The sequence below is a fragment of the Octopus bimaculoides genome, chromosome 9, assembly GCF_046866305.1.
Source record: "Octopus bimaculoides isolate indiv1 chromosome 9, ASM4686630v1, whole genome shotgun sequence".
Lineage (NCBI taxonomy): Eukaryota > Metazoa > Mollusca > Cephalopoda > Octopoda > Octopodidae > Octopus > Octopus bimaculoides.
The window spans coordinates 59,561,908-59,580,789 of NC_142936.1; the positions used below are offsets into that span (position 1 = coordinate 59,561,908).

Below are 18,882 nucleotides of genomic sequence, written 5' to 3' on the forward strand. Positions count from 1 at the left end.
ATACACACACAGAATCAGTTATAAAATGTTTTACCGATGAAAGCATTTCCTGAAATTCTAGAAGGTGATAATGACATCCCAGTAGTACTCTGGCAGAAATCTGGATCCCATATAGGGGAATTGTTGCCATAAACTTCTTCTTCTAACATAGACAGAAACCTGAAAATGGTTAGAGAATTTCTTCTGATCAGAAAGCAACACTAATTTTTCTAGGAAAGAGAATGAACAATGGCACTAACCCCAGGTAATAACAGTTTATCATCTCCAGAGAGGTAAAAGACAAAGTAGAACACGATTATAAACTCAAAATAGCAGGATGGAACTAGTTATACAGCAAAGCATACACAAACAGTCTTTGCTGTGTGTTGCCTTAAAAGAGCTGACATAATTAGAATGAGTTAGAAACAAAATTTAGCAAGGACATACACTTGCCTTACAGTATGGACTATTTCAATAAAATAAGAATTTTTTCAAGATATATAAACAAAATGAATTTATAATTCTAGATATTAAATTGTATCTTAATAGGTTAATATTTTTAAATTAGTACCTTCCCCCCTCTCCCACTTTCTCTTTCTGTGGAAATAGAATTAAAATTATAAATCAGTATCTAAAAATATTTATCAAAGATATTTCAAAAACAAGAAACAATGAATGGATTACCTTGGGAAATGAGTTAGGACTAATGTTCTTTTCTCTGGTGGCATCATTTCTTTCTCAGCCCGGAATTTATCGAGAACCTGTCTGCGCATTGTTTCAAATACTGACCGTAACAAGGTGCGCCCAAATATCAATGTGGTCTCATAACGTGGAAGGCTATCACATAAAGCTGGTACATGACAATAACACAGCCACCTTAAACAAATAAACCATAAGAGTTATGCCAATAATCTGCAGCAACATTAAATACTAATTTAATATCAATATCATACGTGGTATGCTGATTAAATGATAACTTAATCCCCATCCACTCCTTTGTCTAAACTGGCTTATAATGGCACAAACTAATACATCTTACAGAATTAAAATGACCTAAAATTCAATGTGTTCTGACATGAAGACATTAAACATGTAGGTAAATATATTTTATTAAAAACTCATGGTGTAGTGATAGTTATATCAAAACATGAACAAAAAGACATGGGTTCAAGTTCCACTGGGTATTCATATCCCTATTTGTCTTCTTTTCTACCATTTCACAGTGTTCAAATGTGGAACTCCATTGGTTATGCCAACAAGGGTTTTTAGTTGATCTGATTAATGGAACAGCCTGCTCGTCAAATTAACGTGCAAGTGGCTGAGCACTCCACAGACATGTGTACTCTTAACATAGTTTTCAGGGAGATTCAGTGTAACACAGAGTGTGACAATGCTGGCTCTTTGAAATACAGGTACTATTCATTTTTGCCAGCTGAGTGGACTGGAGCAATGTGAAATGAAGTGTCTTGTTCAAGGGCACAACGTATCACCAGGAATTGAACTCACAACCTTGTGATAATGAACCAAATACACTAACCGCTAAGCCACACACCTTCACTATTCAAATGTAGACATGCATAAAAACAATTTCATAAGGGAAAACATTCTTCCTGTCATAGTGATCTTTAACAGAAAAAATTCTTTTTAACAAAGATCTGAATTGTTGACAGGTAGAAAATATAGTGGGTGTCGATTGAATTAATTGGTAAGGAACATAGTCTCGATATTAATTTTTAATCAAATAGAGAGATGTGAGAATAGTAAAGGATTGTACCAGCAGGATTTATTGTAATAAAATTAGTTCTTTACACGACCACCCCAGAAACTATTGTGATATTCAAGAAAATCAGGTTTGATTAATGCACACTAACATCCCACATTTTCCAATTTCTTGAGAACATAACATAGATCAACAAATGATCAATGCTTCAATATTACATCAGTTATAATCATTACTCAGAAATATATACATATAAAACAAACTATATTCTTAGCATAGAAAAATAAACATGAATGCTTAAATAATTAAATATTATATTATAGTAAGTTCACTCTAATTAAAACATTAATAAAATCATAAGGGAGTAATTAAGATTTAGAGAGAAAAATGAAATAGAAACCTTGTATAATTGCTTTGGTAATTGTTTCGGTCATCCATGTTAGTATGTTGTGTATGTAATGTGGGGTTCTCTAATTTCCAGTGATTCATACAATGTAGGAACATTTTAGCAAGGTCATACATTGTCTGCCATTCTTTCTGAGCTAAATGACCAAACTTATAGAGTACAAAATTTGTTACACCCTGCAAAATAGAGAAAATTAACATGTTTACTGCAATAAAGATAGTTTGGACTACCAATTGAATAATTGTTGGTAGTAATTTAACAATGGTAACACAGTCTATGCCCCAAACCTTATTAGCTTCTCCCTGGGTGTAAGAGGGACTGTTTTGTAAATATGATACTAAGATGGAACATGAATATAAATAATCTATGCACATATATACACAGCAAACTCTACAAATTTCATCATCTCAGCCATTTATAAAGCAAATTAACTTTCAAGCAAGGAAAAACACACTACACATACTATATATCATCATCATCATCTTCATTTAACATCCATATTCCAATGCTTGCATGGATCAGATGGAATTTGTTAAGGCAAATTTTCTCCTGGTTCCAAGCGAGATAAATATTTTCCCATGGCTGGACATATTTTCATGGAAGATCAGAAATGAAAAAACATTGTTTTTATGATGGTGATGCTTGTTTATAACAATTACAAGATGTCAAGACAGGGTATATAGAAACATACACATATCTCTTCATCATCATTTTAATATCCATGTTTCCATGCTTGCATGGACGGGACACAATTTGTTGAAGCAAATTTTTTTATGACCAGATACCCTTCCTGCCAACCCTCACCTGCTTCCAAGTAAGGAAATATTTCCCAATGACCAGACATGTTTTCATGTAAGACTGGAAATGAAAGACACCTCTTAACTATTATGCAATGTCAAGGCAAGGAGTCAATAACATAGGCTTCTTTCAGTTTCAGTCAACCAAACCCACCCACAAGACTTTGTTCAGCCTAGAAGACACTTATCCAAGGTACCAAGCAGTGGGACTGAACCCGAGACCACATAGTTGGGAAGCATCTCAACCACACATAGCATGTACCTATACCTATATACATACCATATATTGTGAACCCTCATTATACCTTACTAATAAGGAAAAAGATTGTTTTCACCAATGTTCTGAGTAAAGGAAATGTAAAAATCCAAAGAACTTTTTAAACTCCACCAATTATTTATCAAGAAGATTTACTATAATTTGAATGAATTACTTTGAGACATTAACATTAATTTCCTGAGTCTTTTAATCAATGCTGGGTATTTTATCAATACTTTTTGACAATGCTAGGTATTTTGACTAGTCATAAGAGAAAAAGTTTTGCAGTCAGATATAAAAATACTAAGCTTCAAAATGGGGTGATGCGAGTTCAAGAACAATGGCAATATATCGTTATGAAAAATAATTACACACCCACACACATATAACACAAGAAAAGTAAAAAGTATCTTTTCAAATAGAAAAAAAAAAAAACTATGTAATAGTGGAAGGTTCCATGGTGATAATCTGTTTAACAATATTGGTTTCAGATTTTGGTAGCTCACCACCTTTGGCTTTAAATTTTGGCACAAGGTCTGCAATTTATAGGAGGGGCTAAGTTGATTAAATCAATTCCAGTGTTCAGCTGGTACTTATTTTATCGAATTCAGAACATGAAGACAGACAAAATACTGCTAAGCATTTTGCCCAGTGCCAGCTTACTGCCTTTAACAGTATATTTAAATGATAATCTTTACCTTAGCTATACTTGGTTTTTCAAACGGAGGTGTTCCAATAGCCATATCAATGCTTGGTTTGCACATGTTCATGATACATTTTCGTAATAACTGTCAACAGAAAATATAACAAATATTATAATGAATCATTTCAAACAGCAAGAAAAATAAATTTCAAAAGAAATTATTACAAGACCAATATATCAACAAAGTTACAGAACAGCTAATACTAAGCAGTAGTTAATTAAATTCATTTATTTTAACAAAGTACTGAGCCAATGCAGGGAAAGGAGGTGCTTGACAATAAATCAACTCCACATGTCTTTATTTTTTATTCTTTTATTTGTTTCAGTTATTTGACTGCTGCCATGTTGGGGCACTGCCTTGAAGGGTTTTAGTGAAATAAAATAAACCCAAGGACTTTTCTTTTAAGCCTGGTACTTATTCTATCGGTCACTTTGGCCAAACCACTAAGTTTTGGGGATGTAAACAAATCAACCATGGATGTCAAGCAGTGGCAAGGGACAAACAGACACACAAAGACACACACACACACACACAATGGGCTTCTTTCAGTTTCTGTCTATCAAATCAACTCACAAAGCATTGGGCAGCCCAAGGCTATAGTAGAAGACACTTGCCCAAGGTATAACAGTGGGATTGAACCCAGAACCATGTGGTTTGGAAGCAAGCTTCTTACCACACGGCCATGCCTAAATAGGACAAAAGTCAAATCCCAAGGGATACTGGAAACAGTATTCCATGGTTTCCTTAGGAAAATCCATACTGACACCAAGTATCTCCAATTAAAGAAAATGACAAGGATAAAGTAATCAGTAATGTGGATTTGAATGTACCTATGAAGAATTAAATGGTAGCTGAACCAAAATGAAAGTTGCCAAACCAGTATTTCTTCAAATCCATCCAAGCATCACTTGATGATAAGCATTATAAACAATTTTGATATAGTTCTCATGCAGAGTTTATTTACAAAATGCTTCCAGAAACTTTGAGATGTTGAAAATGAAAGCAATAGGACAGCAAATGGCAGACTTGCAAGTTTACTCTTCTTGGGAATAGGAAACCACATTGAGTGTTTCCTTAAACTGGGATAAAAATACCTCTAGAAAAAGATTACAAAGTTTGGTGATAACAGAGCTAACTCTGGAACCCGGATCCCACTATTTGAAAGTAATAGGGAAGGTAGGAGTCTACTAGCAAATCTGCCTTTTATAGTTTGAGTGAACAGAAAAAAATTTTACGCTTCTTAACTGTGTATGTGATGATGAGACAGAGCGGAGAAAGAGTTAGGGAGAACTTTTGTGGCATATGCTTTGTGAAGTGGGACAAAGAGAAGGGAGGTAATTGTAGTAGATCTATCTCCAGAAATTATTAATAAAACTATCATGATTTAGGAATGATAGAATTGTATGGGATCAATGGAGATTCTCTTGATAAGAGACAAGAAAGCTTGGCTGAAATTCAGGAGGTAAGAGAGCTTGTAGTCTACACTGTGTATAAAGTATCCTTTGCTTTCCTGATGGTTTTTCTATTGATGTTGTTTGACTGAGCAGACTTATGACAGTATGCATTCCAAGACCATCCATTTTCCTCTCAAGTACGGACGTATATGTATCCCTTCCTTTTCAAGACAGTAATATATAATACAAGGAAGATGTGGGTGTTCAACTGGATTAGGAAGATTCTCTATTTACAGGTAAATGCCTCCCAGTTGTGGCAGATGGATAATTCCTTATGTTGTAAACAGTGTTCTTTGCCTGTACTGCAGAAACACAGGTATAAATATTCAATTTGGATTTTTTGTCTTTGGAGAAGGTCGGTCAAGAGAAAGATAAGGAATTGTAGTGATATGCAGTCTGTAAGTTTTTTTAGTAATAAAATAACTTACTTTGAATAAATGAAAATAAACCCTTTTGGTTTCTGTGTCTTCCTCTTTATGAACACACATGAAGAGATTTTCAACATCAACTACAATTCGCAGCAAGCGATTCAGCTCTTCTTCAGCAACATTTTCTAAATGAGATACATGAGCTCCTAAAAAAGTAAATAAAAAATCCATAAACATGAGAAATTTATAAATTGACAGTGATCAAACCAATAGAGATTATATAAAAGTTGCTAGTTAAGTGAATATCTTAATCGCACAGCCTATTAAAGCAATCAAATCTTAAATAAATCTTATGTAAAACTGGTATTATTCTAGTATTAACATATTCAATATATCTAAACCAGAATGAAGACCACTTATTAATGAATACATAACTTTTACTTTAAAAACAGTAATTATTCAGTTTAAAAAATACTTAAAAATTCCAATTTTAATTTTTTTTATCATCAAAACATAGTTTTCAAGATCCTTTTATTACTGAAAATTTCAACTACACATTTCACTCACAAAAACTGATTTTAATTCACTGTGAGATAGCAATTTTTAACATCCCTATACAACTAGAAATAAAAAAAGGCTGCCCAAACATTTCCAACACTACTTTCTACAGACATGTCTGTAAAGACATTTCTCTGAATTATAAATTTAATCCAGCATCAGCCAAATTATGTCCATTCTAGTATCCTTTCATATTTGCTGGGTCTTGTTGTAGAAATAGAAAACTGAGAAAGAAAAATTGTTTTAACTTATGTCAATTGTACCAAATATAAACCTGTCTCATTTTCTTTCAACTAAAATATTTGACACTTGTGCACAATGTTTTGAAAAATTAACCATTATAGGAGACTGTTGCAGTACATGACAAGGAATATAACATGAAATGTGTTATATATTTCCAGCAGGTCTTTTGTCGAGATCTTCACTGTTTGTGTTATCATTGTAAAACAAAAAGTCACAATTTCAGATGAAAATCATATGTGCAAGAGAGCATATTTTATAGAATGAAGTTGCACCTACCAAGGGTGTGGCTGCAGCTACGGCAAGGATCTGTGAGACTAGCAAGGGGCTGAGAAACATCAACACGTGGAGGAGTTGGTGGAGGATTGGGGTTCTTCCATCCGTTACAGTTACAACCTTCTGTCTGAAATGAAAGAAATTTTAATGAAGTTTTCTTCGTCATTACAACTACCATCAACATCATCAGTAATACTACTTTTATCACCATTAACATTTTAGCATTTGTTAATCAGAGATAAAACAATCCTGCATGTTCATACATACACACATGCATAACTAGATACAGGTGTGGCTGTGTAGTTAAGAAGGTCACTTTGCAATCATATGGATTAGTGTTCAGTTCCACTGTGTGGAATCTTGGGCAAGTAGGTTCTACTATAATAGCCTTGGATCGACCAAACCCTTGAGAGTAGATTTGGTAGATAAAAGTCAAAAAAAGACCTGTTACATACATATAAGAGGGATGACCACTAAGTGAACATCTATTTTGCTAGAAGTAGACCACCTATGGTCTGACCACTAAGAAAAGAAATCTTTTCTTAGTGGTCAAACCATAGGTGGTCTACTTCTAGCAAAATGGATGTCCACTTAGTGGTTAACCCTCTTATATATATGTAATATAATTTTTCTGAATCTTCAGATTTTTTCGATATGCTAGGCCACTGGTTTCAAATTGATATTAATCAGATTAATATTCAATTTTTCACCCTTATTATTTGAATTTACATATATATATTATCTAAATTTACATATATATATATATATATATATATATAAAATCATCATATATATATATATATATATATATAAAATCATCATATATATATATATATATATATATAAAATCATCATATATATATATATATATATATATATATATATATATATATATATAGTCAATTCAAATAAACAAATAATAAATTAACAGACAACAAGAGGACATGCACAAAAAATCTATTAGCTTGATGCTCTGTAAAAAGAAAGAATTTGACATTTCAAGCATAGCTCTTTGTCAGAAAGGAGAAAGGGAAGAGTTCAAAAAAGGAAAAGAAATTGCCAACAGCATGTGATGGCATGGGTTGGATGGTTTGACAGAATCTGACAGGTCAGAGGACTGCATGGAGCGTCAATGCCTGTTATGGCACAATCCCTCTAGTTGAATGCCCTTCCTACCATCAAGATGCAAGACAGTTGTAGTTATTTACAGTATAGTACTTTAAGACTTAAATCAGTATTTCAAGCATATACTACAGATATCTATAATTTTTCTGAATTTTTCTCTTGGCATACACACTTTTTACAATAACACTGATACAAATCCTATTGCTTTTTATATAGAAGACCTCATTTCCCATTTATCAGTAGTGCTTCTCACTGGTACAAAACCAAATTGCATCTTGTCTAGGTTAATCCTCTCCATAATTAGTCAAGTTATAACTCTTTCTGAAACTTTCATGACCTGGTCCAGTAATTTGGTACTGCTATAATTACTTCTCTCTAAGGCATCTCTGCTAGCCTTATAACAGTTGACTACAATGCTACACCATTCATTGGGTATGACATCTTCCTGTACAATCTGATTGACTATGAGAGTAATTCGGTCATATTCTACACTGCTAGGTTTTCAAGTATCTCTGCAATGATTCCTGATGGACCAGGGGCTTTTCCTGGTCCATATCCTTGATTGCCTTGTCTATCAAACTGCTGTCAACTAGAATAGCTGGTTCTTCTGCATCAGGAAGACTCTCCTTCTCCCAGGCATTCCCCACATATAATAACCTTTCACAGTAACACTTCCATGCTTCTTTCTTTTTAGAATCACTATGTGCAAGCATACCATTATTTATTTGTACACACTTCTCTCCCACAATATCTCAGTTCTCTCTGATTACTCTATCTTGCAACTCAGAATGCCTCATGCCTCTGATCCTTATGCTATAAAACATTAGCAAATCTCTTCTTTCAGCTTCTTCCCTTCCAACATAGACCTGTTTTCTAGTTTCTATTCAGGCTACCTTGTATAATTCCCTGCTGCCCCTATTCTTCAAATCCTTCCATGCCTGCATCTCCATATTTACTGCTATGTCTACTTCACTGTTTTACAACCACCACCACATCACCCTCGGTTTGGCTGGAAAATTTCCCCAGCGATGGAATTGGTCTGTAGCCCTCATAGATTGTCTAGCAGAATTTCCAGTTTTCTTCCATGCTATATGCTTCTATTTCTACTTCTTTTGTCCAATGCTTGAAATAATATTTCTCTAAATTTCAGACTGTTAAATGGATTCTTAAGCATCTATATCTTTCTTTTCCAAACTGGTTTCTGTTTATGAGTACTTCTAGCCCTAAGCCTGAAGTCACAAACCACCAACCAATATTGAGTTGTTCATAAGCATCTGCCTATTTTTGTTTCTAGAGAGAATATAGTGAATCTGGCTTGTGTCCACTAGAATGTTAGGTGATTAGGTAGCTGGCTGGGTTCTTGAAATTAGTATTGCAGATCAACACGTCATTTGCATCATAGAACTCCAACCGTATATCATCATCATCATCTAACGTCCATCTTGTATGCTGGCATGGGTTGGATGGTTTTACAAGAGTCAGTCAGGTAGAAGACTACACCAGGCTATTGTGTCTGCTTTGGCAGGGTTTTTATGACTGGATGCCCTTCCTAAAACCAACCACCCTGTAGAGTGAACTGAGTGCTCTTTACATGGTACCAGCACAGGCAAGGTCAGTTTTGGCATGGTTTTTACAGCTGGATGCCTTTCCAAATGCCAACCACTTCACAGTGAGGACTGGATGCTTTTTACGTAGCATCAGCACTGGCAAAGTCAGCAAGTAACTTGCAAGACAAGGAATTTTGAGAGTGGGGGGGCATTAGAGGTGATCATGTGTCAGATGATCAAAGATTAAAGTGATGAAGAGGCAGAAACAGACAGAGTGGTAGATTGTCTTGCTATGGTAGAGGAACACAGTTACCCAGTCAAAAGAGAGATTGAGAGGAGGAGAGTGAGAGGAAAAGGTAGGAAGAAGGGGTAAAACAAGCATATATATATATATATACACACACACACATAATGTTTGCATTTGGGGCAAAGAAAATCCCCATGCCACAGTTGAGCACGAGAGAGAGTCATCAAAGGTGAATGTGTTCTGCACCATCTCCAAGAGGCATCTTCATGGCCCGTTTTTCTTTGAGGGAAATGTGACTGGCGATGTGAAATCGTTCGTGGAATCCACATACCTTTGAATTTCTCATTCAAATTTGGAGGAATAAATCTTATGTTGCTCAACATTAAGCCTGTTTAGTTTCATTTGCTTTGACTATGTGGTTTCTGTGATATTTACATTTCAAGTGATATCAAATTTTTTGAAACACCCTGTATTTTGCCCAGATTGATAATCCCTCATTATTACTATATATATATATATATATATATATATATATATATATACTCTTTTACTCTTTTCAGTCTTTTGACTGTGGCCATGCTGGAGCACCGCCTTTAGTCAAGCAAATTGACCCCAGGACTTATTTTTTGGAAGCCTAGTACTTATTCTATCGGTCTCTTTTGCTGAACCGCTAAGTTACGGGGACATAAACACACCAGCATCGGTTGTCAAGCGATGTTGAGGGGACAAACACAGACACAAATATATATATATACATATACATATATACGACGGGCTTCTTTCAGTTTCTGTCTACCAAATCCACTCACAAGGCTTTGGTCGGCCCGAGGCTGTAGTAGAAGACACTTGCCCAAGATGCCACGCAGTGGGACTGAACCCGGGACCATGTGGTTGGTAAGCAAGCTACTTACCACATGTCTGGTCATTGTGCTATTTGTGCTCAAAGGACTAGAAGTATTATCTTGCTTGGGAACAGGTGAGTACTGGCAACAGAAAGGGTTTCAGGCCTTAGAAATCTGTCTCAATGAATTTCATCTGATCCATACAAGTTTTTTTTTAAATGTACATTGAAATGATAATTATGATAAACATCATCTTCATCAGCATTTTATTGTCTACTTTCCCATAGTTGCATAGACAAGACTACACCAAAACAGATGTTTCTGTGGCTAGATGCCCTTCCAGGTGCCACACTTCGTTTTTAGAGAAGTAATGAATCTCCAAGTCTACCCAACAATGAACATGCCAGTTGTGGTTACACAGAGGACTGGAAACAAAAGACATTGTTTGCATGAATGGTGAAGCTTTTGTTTACAAACAGCACGTGACAAGACATGTCAAGAAACCAGACATGCTTTTGCAGCAGACTGCAAGCAAGTGACATCTCTATGAATGGTAAGGCTTTTTTTGCATACTATCAGTGCATATATGTGCAGATGAAGAGAAATAAAAACTTGCTCACTCTCTCTTTGTCACACACAGATACACGCACACATGCATATGATGAGCTTCATCAGTTTGTGCCTATTAATTTCACACACAAGGTATTGGTTAACCTGCAGGTGACCAAATTAACAGTGGTGGAGGTTATTCCGAAAATGTAGTTGCTAGAATAAGAACTGGTTGAGCAAAGTTCAGAGAGCTATTATCACTGTTGGTTACAAAGGGCCTTCCTTAGAGTGAAAAGAAGATTGTATGACATCTGTGTATGGACTGCAATAATATATGGGAGTGAAATATGAGCTGTGACTGCAGAAGACATGCGTAGGCTTGAAAGAAATGAAGCCAGCAAGCTCTGCTGGATGTGCATGTCTGTGTACATTAGGGTTATGACTTTTGCACATCTTAATAACCCTATACTGTAATTCAATGAATAATTTGATAAAAGTCAGGAAACTAACATTTATTTTGCTTTATTTGAAAAAAAAACGTCACTCTCAACATAAGAAATCGATCACCACTTTTGACCCAAATCAGGCAAAATTCTAGGGGGTTCATAATGCCTGCTCAAGTTTTTACTAAACTTGGTGTGCTGACTCAATGCAATGCAGAAATAATATATCTGAAATTTCAGCTTTCTAGTTGAAGTAGTTTGGGAGTTATGGGCTTTTTAAACTATAATCACTAGGTGGCACTAGATTAACACTTCAGCATTTCCGCTGCCTAAATCCTTGTAAACGCAAGAGAGATGCAAAATAAAAGTGTATTTATACATTTTAAAGATTACTGAATTGAAATTGCTCTATGCAGATGTTCAAAGCTAGGCTATTTTAAGACAGAGGCCACTCCAAGCATTCGATAACATACAAAATTAAAAACAATACATATTTTTAACTTTATAGATAAATAAATAAATTTTTAACTTTATAGATAAATGTTTTGAGAGAAAAATTGAGTATAAGAGGCATCAGTTGTAGTATGCAAAAGTGAAAACTGCACTGGTATGGTCATGTGATGTGTATGGATGAAGACAGCTGCATAAAGTGCTGGTCTGAAATTTGGAGGGAACTAGTGGAAGAGGAAGACCCAGGAAGATGTGGGACAAAGTAATGAGAAATGATTTGTAGATATTGAGCCTCACAGAGGTGATGACAAAGGACCGAGACAATTGACGATTTGCAGTGCTTGAGAAAACCTGCCCAGTTATATAAAATCCATGTCCATGTCCCTCCACTCCCCAACAACCTACCCATGATTATCACCACTGTATCTCCTTCCACTCTCCCTAATTTCCCTATCAGCACAGAATATGTCCCTGTTCAATCCCTTCTCCACAACATATCCTCCTAATACCCCTTCCCTCTGCCAGTATCCACTCATTACATCCACCCCCACCACTAGCTCCCACTCTCCTTTCCAAACCTTGTGAAATCACCCATCCACTCCTTTCCAATCCCTGGTCCACCATACTATATACACTTCTCTATAACTCGAGTGTATGGCCCCTGCTCCCTCTTCATCACATTTTCACCACCTTTCTCTCTTCTCTCTCTCTTCCTCTAACCAAAGTAGTCAGGTTTCTATTCTAATGCAAGACACCTTTCCTGTCCCACAGTAGAACTACTCCCTCCCCTTTCCAACTAAAGGGTCTTGTCCTGCAATTATTTGGTGACATCACTGCTGCTGGTGCCACATAAAAAGCACCCAGTCCACTCTGTAAAGTGGCTGGCATTAAGAAGAACATCCAACCATAGAAACCATGCCAAAACAGACAGCAGAGCTAGATGCAGTCATCTCACTTGGCAGATCCTGTCAAACCCTTTTACCCATGCCAGCATGGAAAACAGATGTTGAATGGTGATGACATCAGCAAACATTATCTAAGCAGTGGAACCAAATCCCTATTCATGGAGTTCTGAAATAAACTTAACTACAAAGCCAAGCATGGGCATATGATTATATATGTTTACATACACACATATATGAAGAATATTCCATAAAAACAGACAAATATGAACACAAACTAATATCACAACAGAATGAGCTTGCAACTAATCATGTGTACTTCATAACCAAAATATATGCCTGATGATGTGGAATACCAATAGTCAAACTCTGGTATTATAAGTCATCCATTAGAAAAGACACTGTACAGAAGCCAATACTGCTCTATATCCTGATGAATCTGAGATAAGTAAATTCTGGAACCCTACAGTTCAATATAAACTGCAAAGGTCTCATAAAAAGCTAAGGAAAAAACCCTAATAAATATGTAAAGAGACATATTTTCAAAATTACATACCTTAAAAGAAATGCTATTTCATACACATATATACATATACATACATATGCACAAAAAAGACCTGTTCTCTATAACGGAAATGAGATCTCAAAAGTACAATACCACATAAAAAGCACTGATGGTGTAAACTGGTTGGCATTAAGAAGGGCATCCAGTTGTAGAAATGTAGTCCAAACAGACTATGGAACCTGGTGTAGCCCCCGGTCCAGCCATCCAACCCATGCTAACATGGAAAATGGATATTAAATGATGATGATCATATATATATATATATATATATATATATATATATAAACAATATATGAGTATATGCATCCTGGTGTTGCCATCCGGTTTCACCAGTCCTCAGTCAAATCGTCCAACCCATGCTAGCATGGAAAGCGGACGTTAAATGATGATGATGTACATGTATGTACATACCTTCATCTACATGTACATATAGATACATATCTGGGTACATGACGTTCCAAAGAAACATGGACAAAATGATAAACAAGTTACAAAAAACAAGCAGGCCACAGAGAAAATATCCTTCTTCAGCTGCCACCATTAAAACACTGGCGTTTACAGCTGCATAAAAAAGTCCTGACTGTTAAATGTGGATGGAACCTGTGGAAGAGGGAGACCCAAAAAGATGTGAATGAAGTACTGAAGACCAACCTTAGGATTTGAAATGCATGAAGGAAATTACAAAGGGCCAAAATGATTAGCAATTCACTGTGCTCAAGAAAACCCATTCATCATGAGCCTAAAATCATTATTTTTATGCTCTGCCACTGCACACAATTTGTCTCTGAATCCTTCTTTGCCTCTCATCTTGCTATCACTCATCCCTCTTTTAACTATACATACATGACATGAAGAGTTTGTCAAATTTGACAATGACCTACCAACTACCAAAGAAAAAGTAAAGAAAACAAAATGAGAAAGAAATAAGGAAAAAAACATCATGATGTCACAACCAAATTTTGCTCCATCTTTAGGTTTTCTTCTGCTCTCTGTGGATCTTTGACCATAACAATGACTGATCCAGTATGGGTTCTGGTCTGGTTGTCATTATCATGAATGTAACATGGATGGGTTAGCTTGGGGGTACCTATTCCTCTCCAATGTGTAAGCCACAACCATATGCTTTTACCGGAGACACTCCTTGGCCTCCAAACACTTCACTGTTGACCCTAGCCAATGATTCTCAGGGAAGCTTTACCCAGAGTCTTTCATCTACTGATGCAATGTTAACACTGTTCCCTTCACTTGGTTTAGCCTACCAGCTGAAGCAGAGCACTGGACTGTGTCTCTAGGAGTCATCAAGTAAGAGATTAGGGATTAAATGAGGATCAGTGATGCCTGTTCACCTGACCATTTCTGGAAGGTGCAGCTGCCAGGCACCAAATGTACTTCTATTCAGAGCTTCCGACACCACAAAAAGTAGCTATGAAATATTTATTAAACAAACTAAACAGTAAAGTCCTTAAACTCCCAAGATGCTGCCCAGAGATGTGAACATCTCTTTCAAAAATAGCAAAAAGGAGAATATTTATGAACTGCTTCAAAACATACTCCACTAGCTTGATTATGAATTTACATTTATACCAATAATTACTGGTCACATGGTTTTGTTAGTAAATGTCTTAGTGACAATCTGGAAGAGGTAAGATTTCAAGCAGAGAAAGAGACCAGCTAATATGCAGTTTACAGGCACAATTTATACAATGGAACAGCAAACAAAATATGATGTACACTACATGAGACTTATTGTAATCCAAATCCCATTGATAGGGCTTTGTTTCTTTGTTAGAAACCACTACCTTCCTTCAAAGAATTCCGAAATGATAAATAAAAAGCTTTAATATATATATATCAAATCGAGGCACTCCGTTGGTTATGACAATGAGGGTTCCAGTTGATCTGATCAACGGAACAGCCTGCTTGTGAAATTAACGTGTAAGTGGCTGAGCATTCCACAGACACGTATACCCTTAATGTAGTTCTCAGGGTTATTCAGCATGACACAGTGTGTGACAAGGCTGGCCCTTTGAAATACAGGTACAACAGAAACAGGAAGAAAGAGTGAGAGAAAGTTGCATTAATTTCAGCTCTTATTTCTAAAAACTACATTGTTTCTTTCCAGGTAAACTGACATCTGACTAATCAAAGAGGACATCAAATGTAACCAGTTTTGACTTCTCTTGAAAATGTAAAAAATTAAGCATTGTGTTATCAAGTACCTGCAGAAAAAGGTTTCAGCACCCAAGGACATTCAAGCAGACATGGTTGCTACATTGGGAGACGATGCTCCAGCTTTATCAACAGTACTAAAGTGGGCAGCTGAATTTAAGAGGAGAAAGAGTCTTGAACATGACCCATGGTCTGGACACTCTGCAACTGCCACCACCAAGGAAAACAGTGATCATGTTCTCCACATGGTGATCGATGACAGACGAGTGACTGTAAATCAAATAGTCAAAGCATATCCTGTGAGTGAGTTGAGAATATTCTGCATTATGAACTTGGCATGAAGGTTTCTGCTTGGTACCACATCTTCTGATACCTAATCAAAAGCGCACCAGGTTGATCACATCACGAGAAAATCTGACATTGTGTGAGACAGATCCAGCTAATTTTACGGAATGTTTTCTAATCCAGGATAAATGTTGGCTTCATCACTTTGAACCAGAGACAAAGAGACAGTCCATGCAGTGGATATACCCCTCTTCACCTGCTCTAAAGAAGGCCAAAGTCGCTTCATCTGCAGTGTGATGGTCTCAGATTTTTTGAGATGCAAAAGATATTGTGTTTATTGACTATCTTTAAAAGGGTCACACCATCAATGGAGAGTACTATGACAACTTGCTGAGGCAGTTACAAGAGGCTATCAAGACCAAAAACTGATGAAAGGGGTCTTGTTTCATCAGGATAATGCTCCAGCACACAAGTCCTTGATTTCAATGGCTGCTATGCATGACTGTGGTTTTGAACTGGTTCATCACCATCCCTATTCTCCTGATTTGGCCTCATCTATCATCTGTCCCCCAACATGAGAAACCAATTGGTTGGGAACCAGTTATTACAGTGATGATGACATCATATATGCATTTATGAATCTTTTACGAACAAGATGAAAGCTTCTTCATCAATGGAATTCAAGCACTGCAACACAGGTGGAAGAGTGGGGGACTATGTTGAAAAATAAACCTCACTTTGTCACATTCCATGAGTGTCATGGTCAGCCTGGGAACTTTTCAGCTGACCCTCATCTCTTGCCCTTCTCACTACTTCTTTCTTCTCCTTCCCAGTTGTGTATCTCTCTTTTTTGCTACCTGCTCTCATTGACCCTTTCACTTTCTTTCTTCCTCTCTTTATTTTTTTTTCTTCCCCTCTTCTAAAACCTGCCAAAAGTCATATCCTCCACTGGCACTAGCATTCTGTCATCTTTCTGTACCTGAAAGACAACCCTGTTTTTTTTCTTGTTGAACTATATTACATATATCTGGCCATCTTTAGATTCCTGACTTACTTGTTTATGTTCCAAGATGTTTTTATAGCTATGTCTACCATGTCACTTATGTTTGCACTTGCTGGCATGTCCAGAAGATTAGTTCCATGGGATTAAGACACAAGGCTTTATTTCAGCTACACTGATTCTGGACTACATGGTTGATAAGAATGTTCCATGTCTTAATTATTCTTTTCTATTAATCATTATCCATGTCATTACAATTTGGTTTTTACTGCGGGCATTATGTACGTTCAATTGCTTTAATATCAGACATCTACAACAGAATACTTTTGGGCGGTAGATCTAACAAGCTCACAGTTTAACCCAATTACTAGGTCCTATCTTGAAGAGTCTAGCTTGGTGTTCCATCTTATTAGCAAATTTGTCCCAACTGACATTGAAATATGGATCAAAGACTTAAATTCTAAGTAGGAACTAATGTTGAAATCAGCAAGGAGTTCAAAACTAGCAATGCACAACTCAGATACAAACTAATGACTGTACAGATTGTAGTTCAGTCTAAGCCTAGTGCTGCCTATCTATGCTAGAGGTCCAGCGAATATGTGATGTTGCTATGTTGTAATAGCACTCTCAAGTCACAAGTGGGTAGGTACTATAGTTTAAAGACAGCTGCTAATACCTGGGGTCTAGGATTAAAAGGACTTATTTCCAGGATTCAGAATATGTTAAATTAACAAAAATGTATCATTTTCCTACCTTATTTCTTATAAATAATGATTTATCTCTCTACGTATGCTCTACCTTTCTAGCTGTTGAAAGCTTATAACAGGAGAGAAAAGGATACACATAAAGAAAATCACGTTTCAAAGTTTTTCATACAAGCACCAACATCTATTTTGCTTATAATTTGAAAATTGTCCCAGTTTGAGTCTAATAAATTACGGTAAGCCTATATTTACACTATTTACATATTCATAAAGGGTATACATTTTATAAAATGTTTAACTGTACTTAATTACAATATTAATGGATCCTTATTTAAGTGCTAACACTATTGATGATCTTGACTAGATAACTGCATGTTTTGGTAGATAGAACGAAGGCTCAAAATGAAGAGTACCCAATATTATAGCAGAAAGTTATTATTCAAATTCTGATATTCCGTGATGATTGACAAATAGGAATAATATATTTGTCAGGTTGTTGTTTTATTCCTGTCAGTTTAGAAGTAAACCGTAAACGTTGTAAGCGAAATCCTGCTTTAGTCTGGGTGGGACCCCAATCATAGCTGTCAGCTTACACAAACCAAAATATTTAATATTCCATCCTTCGTGCATTAAATGTTGGATTCAAAAAGGGTAGAGGGAAAACTGAGGGAGTTACATATAATACAATAACATCAGAAACTAAACCAACTGAAACTGTATGAAACAGTTCATCATACAGAAAAATAATTACATTTCTATTTTTAGGTGAATATTAACATTTTCTACAGGACCGACACATAATTAAACAGTTCGCTCGTGAGAAAAGAAATCCAATCGCTCATAATTATAATAATCAGATGTTAAATGTTCCGAGAAGTCATAAATTGAAGCAACTACAAAAACAAAAAATGTGACTATCGTGGAGAATTGAGTGTATTTTGGTTAAAGAAACATGTGAACCCCTAATGAAATGAAAAATGAAACACGTTTTAGTGTCGCAAAATAGTGCAACTAGGGCGAGTTATTGGTTGTAAATTTAAATGAGAAAAAAAAAAGATTTTTTATATCATATATAGAAATAAAATTATAGCTTGTAGACAATTCTCTAAATTTGCAGTAAAAGGTATTCATCAATGGGTTAGTATTTTGTATTTAATAGTCAGTCACATCTCACGATGACAACATATATATTTTATATAGATATATATATATTTATATATATATATATATAATATTATAATTAAGTCATCGTATTTATTCTTTATTATCGGAGTCTTTTTACGAGATAGAAGCTTG

At 35.8% G+C, this 18,882-nt stretch overlaps 2 protein-coding genes across 7 annotated transcripts in view; one reads left to right on the plus strand and one right to left on the minus strand.

Annotated features, from left to right (window-relative positions):
- Positions 1 to 18,882, minus strand: part of LOC106871034 (histone acetyltransferase KAT2A) — a 42,788-nt gene that overhangs the window by 23,204 nt on the left and 702 nt on the right. For all 6 annotated transcript variants that reach the window (XR_016243151.1, XR_016243150.1, XM_089357578.1 and 3 more), the window contains exons 2-7: positions 6,762 to 6,885; positions 5,745 to 5,890; positions 3,857 to 3,946; positions 2,100 to 2,281; positions 664 to 855; positions 35 to 159 (exon numbers count right to left, since the gene is read on the minus strand). Coding sequence is in view for 4 of the 6 variants with exons in the window: in XM_089357578.1 (XP_089213704.1) it covers positions 35 to 159; positions 664 to 855; positions 2,100 to 2,281; positions 3,857 to 3,946; positions 5,745 to 5,890; positions 6,762 to 6,885 (859 nt within the window). In the remaining 2 variants the exon portion in view is untranslated. The remainder of the gene's footprint in view (positions 1 to 34; positions 160 to 663; positions 856 to 2,099; positions 2,282 to 3,856; positions 3,947 to 5,744; positions 5,891 to 6,761; positions 6,886 to 18,882) is intronic.
- LOC106871036 (tRNA wybutosine-synthesizing protein 4) overlaps positions 17,422 to 18,882 on the plus strand; it is a 38,304-nt gene continuing 36,843 nt past the window's right edge. Inside the window, exons 1-2 of the mRNA XM_014917295.3 lie at positions 17,422 to 17,524; positions 17,689 to 17,822. The gene's annotated coding sequence lies outside the window, so the exon portion shown is untranslated. The remainder of the gene's footprint in view (positions 17,525 to 17,688; positions 17,823 to 18,882) is intronic.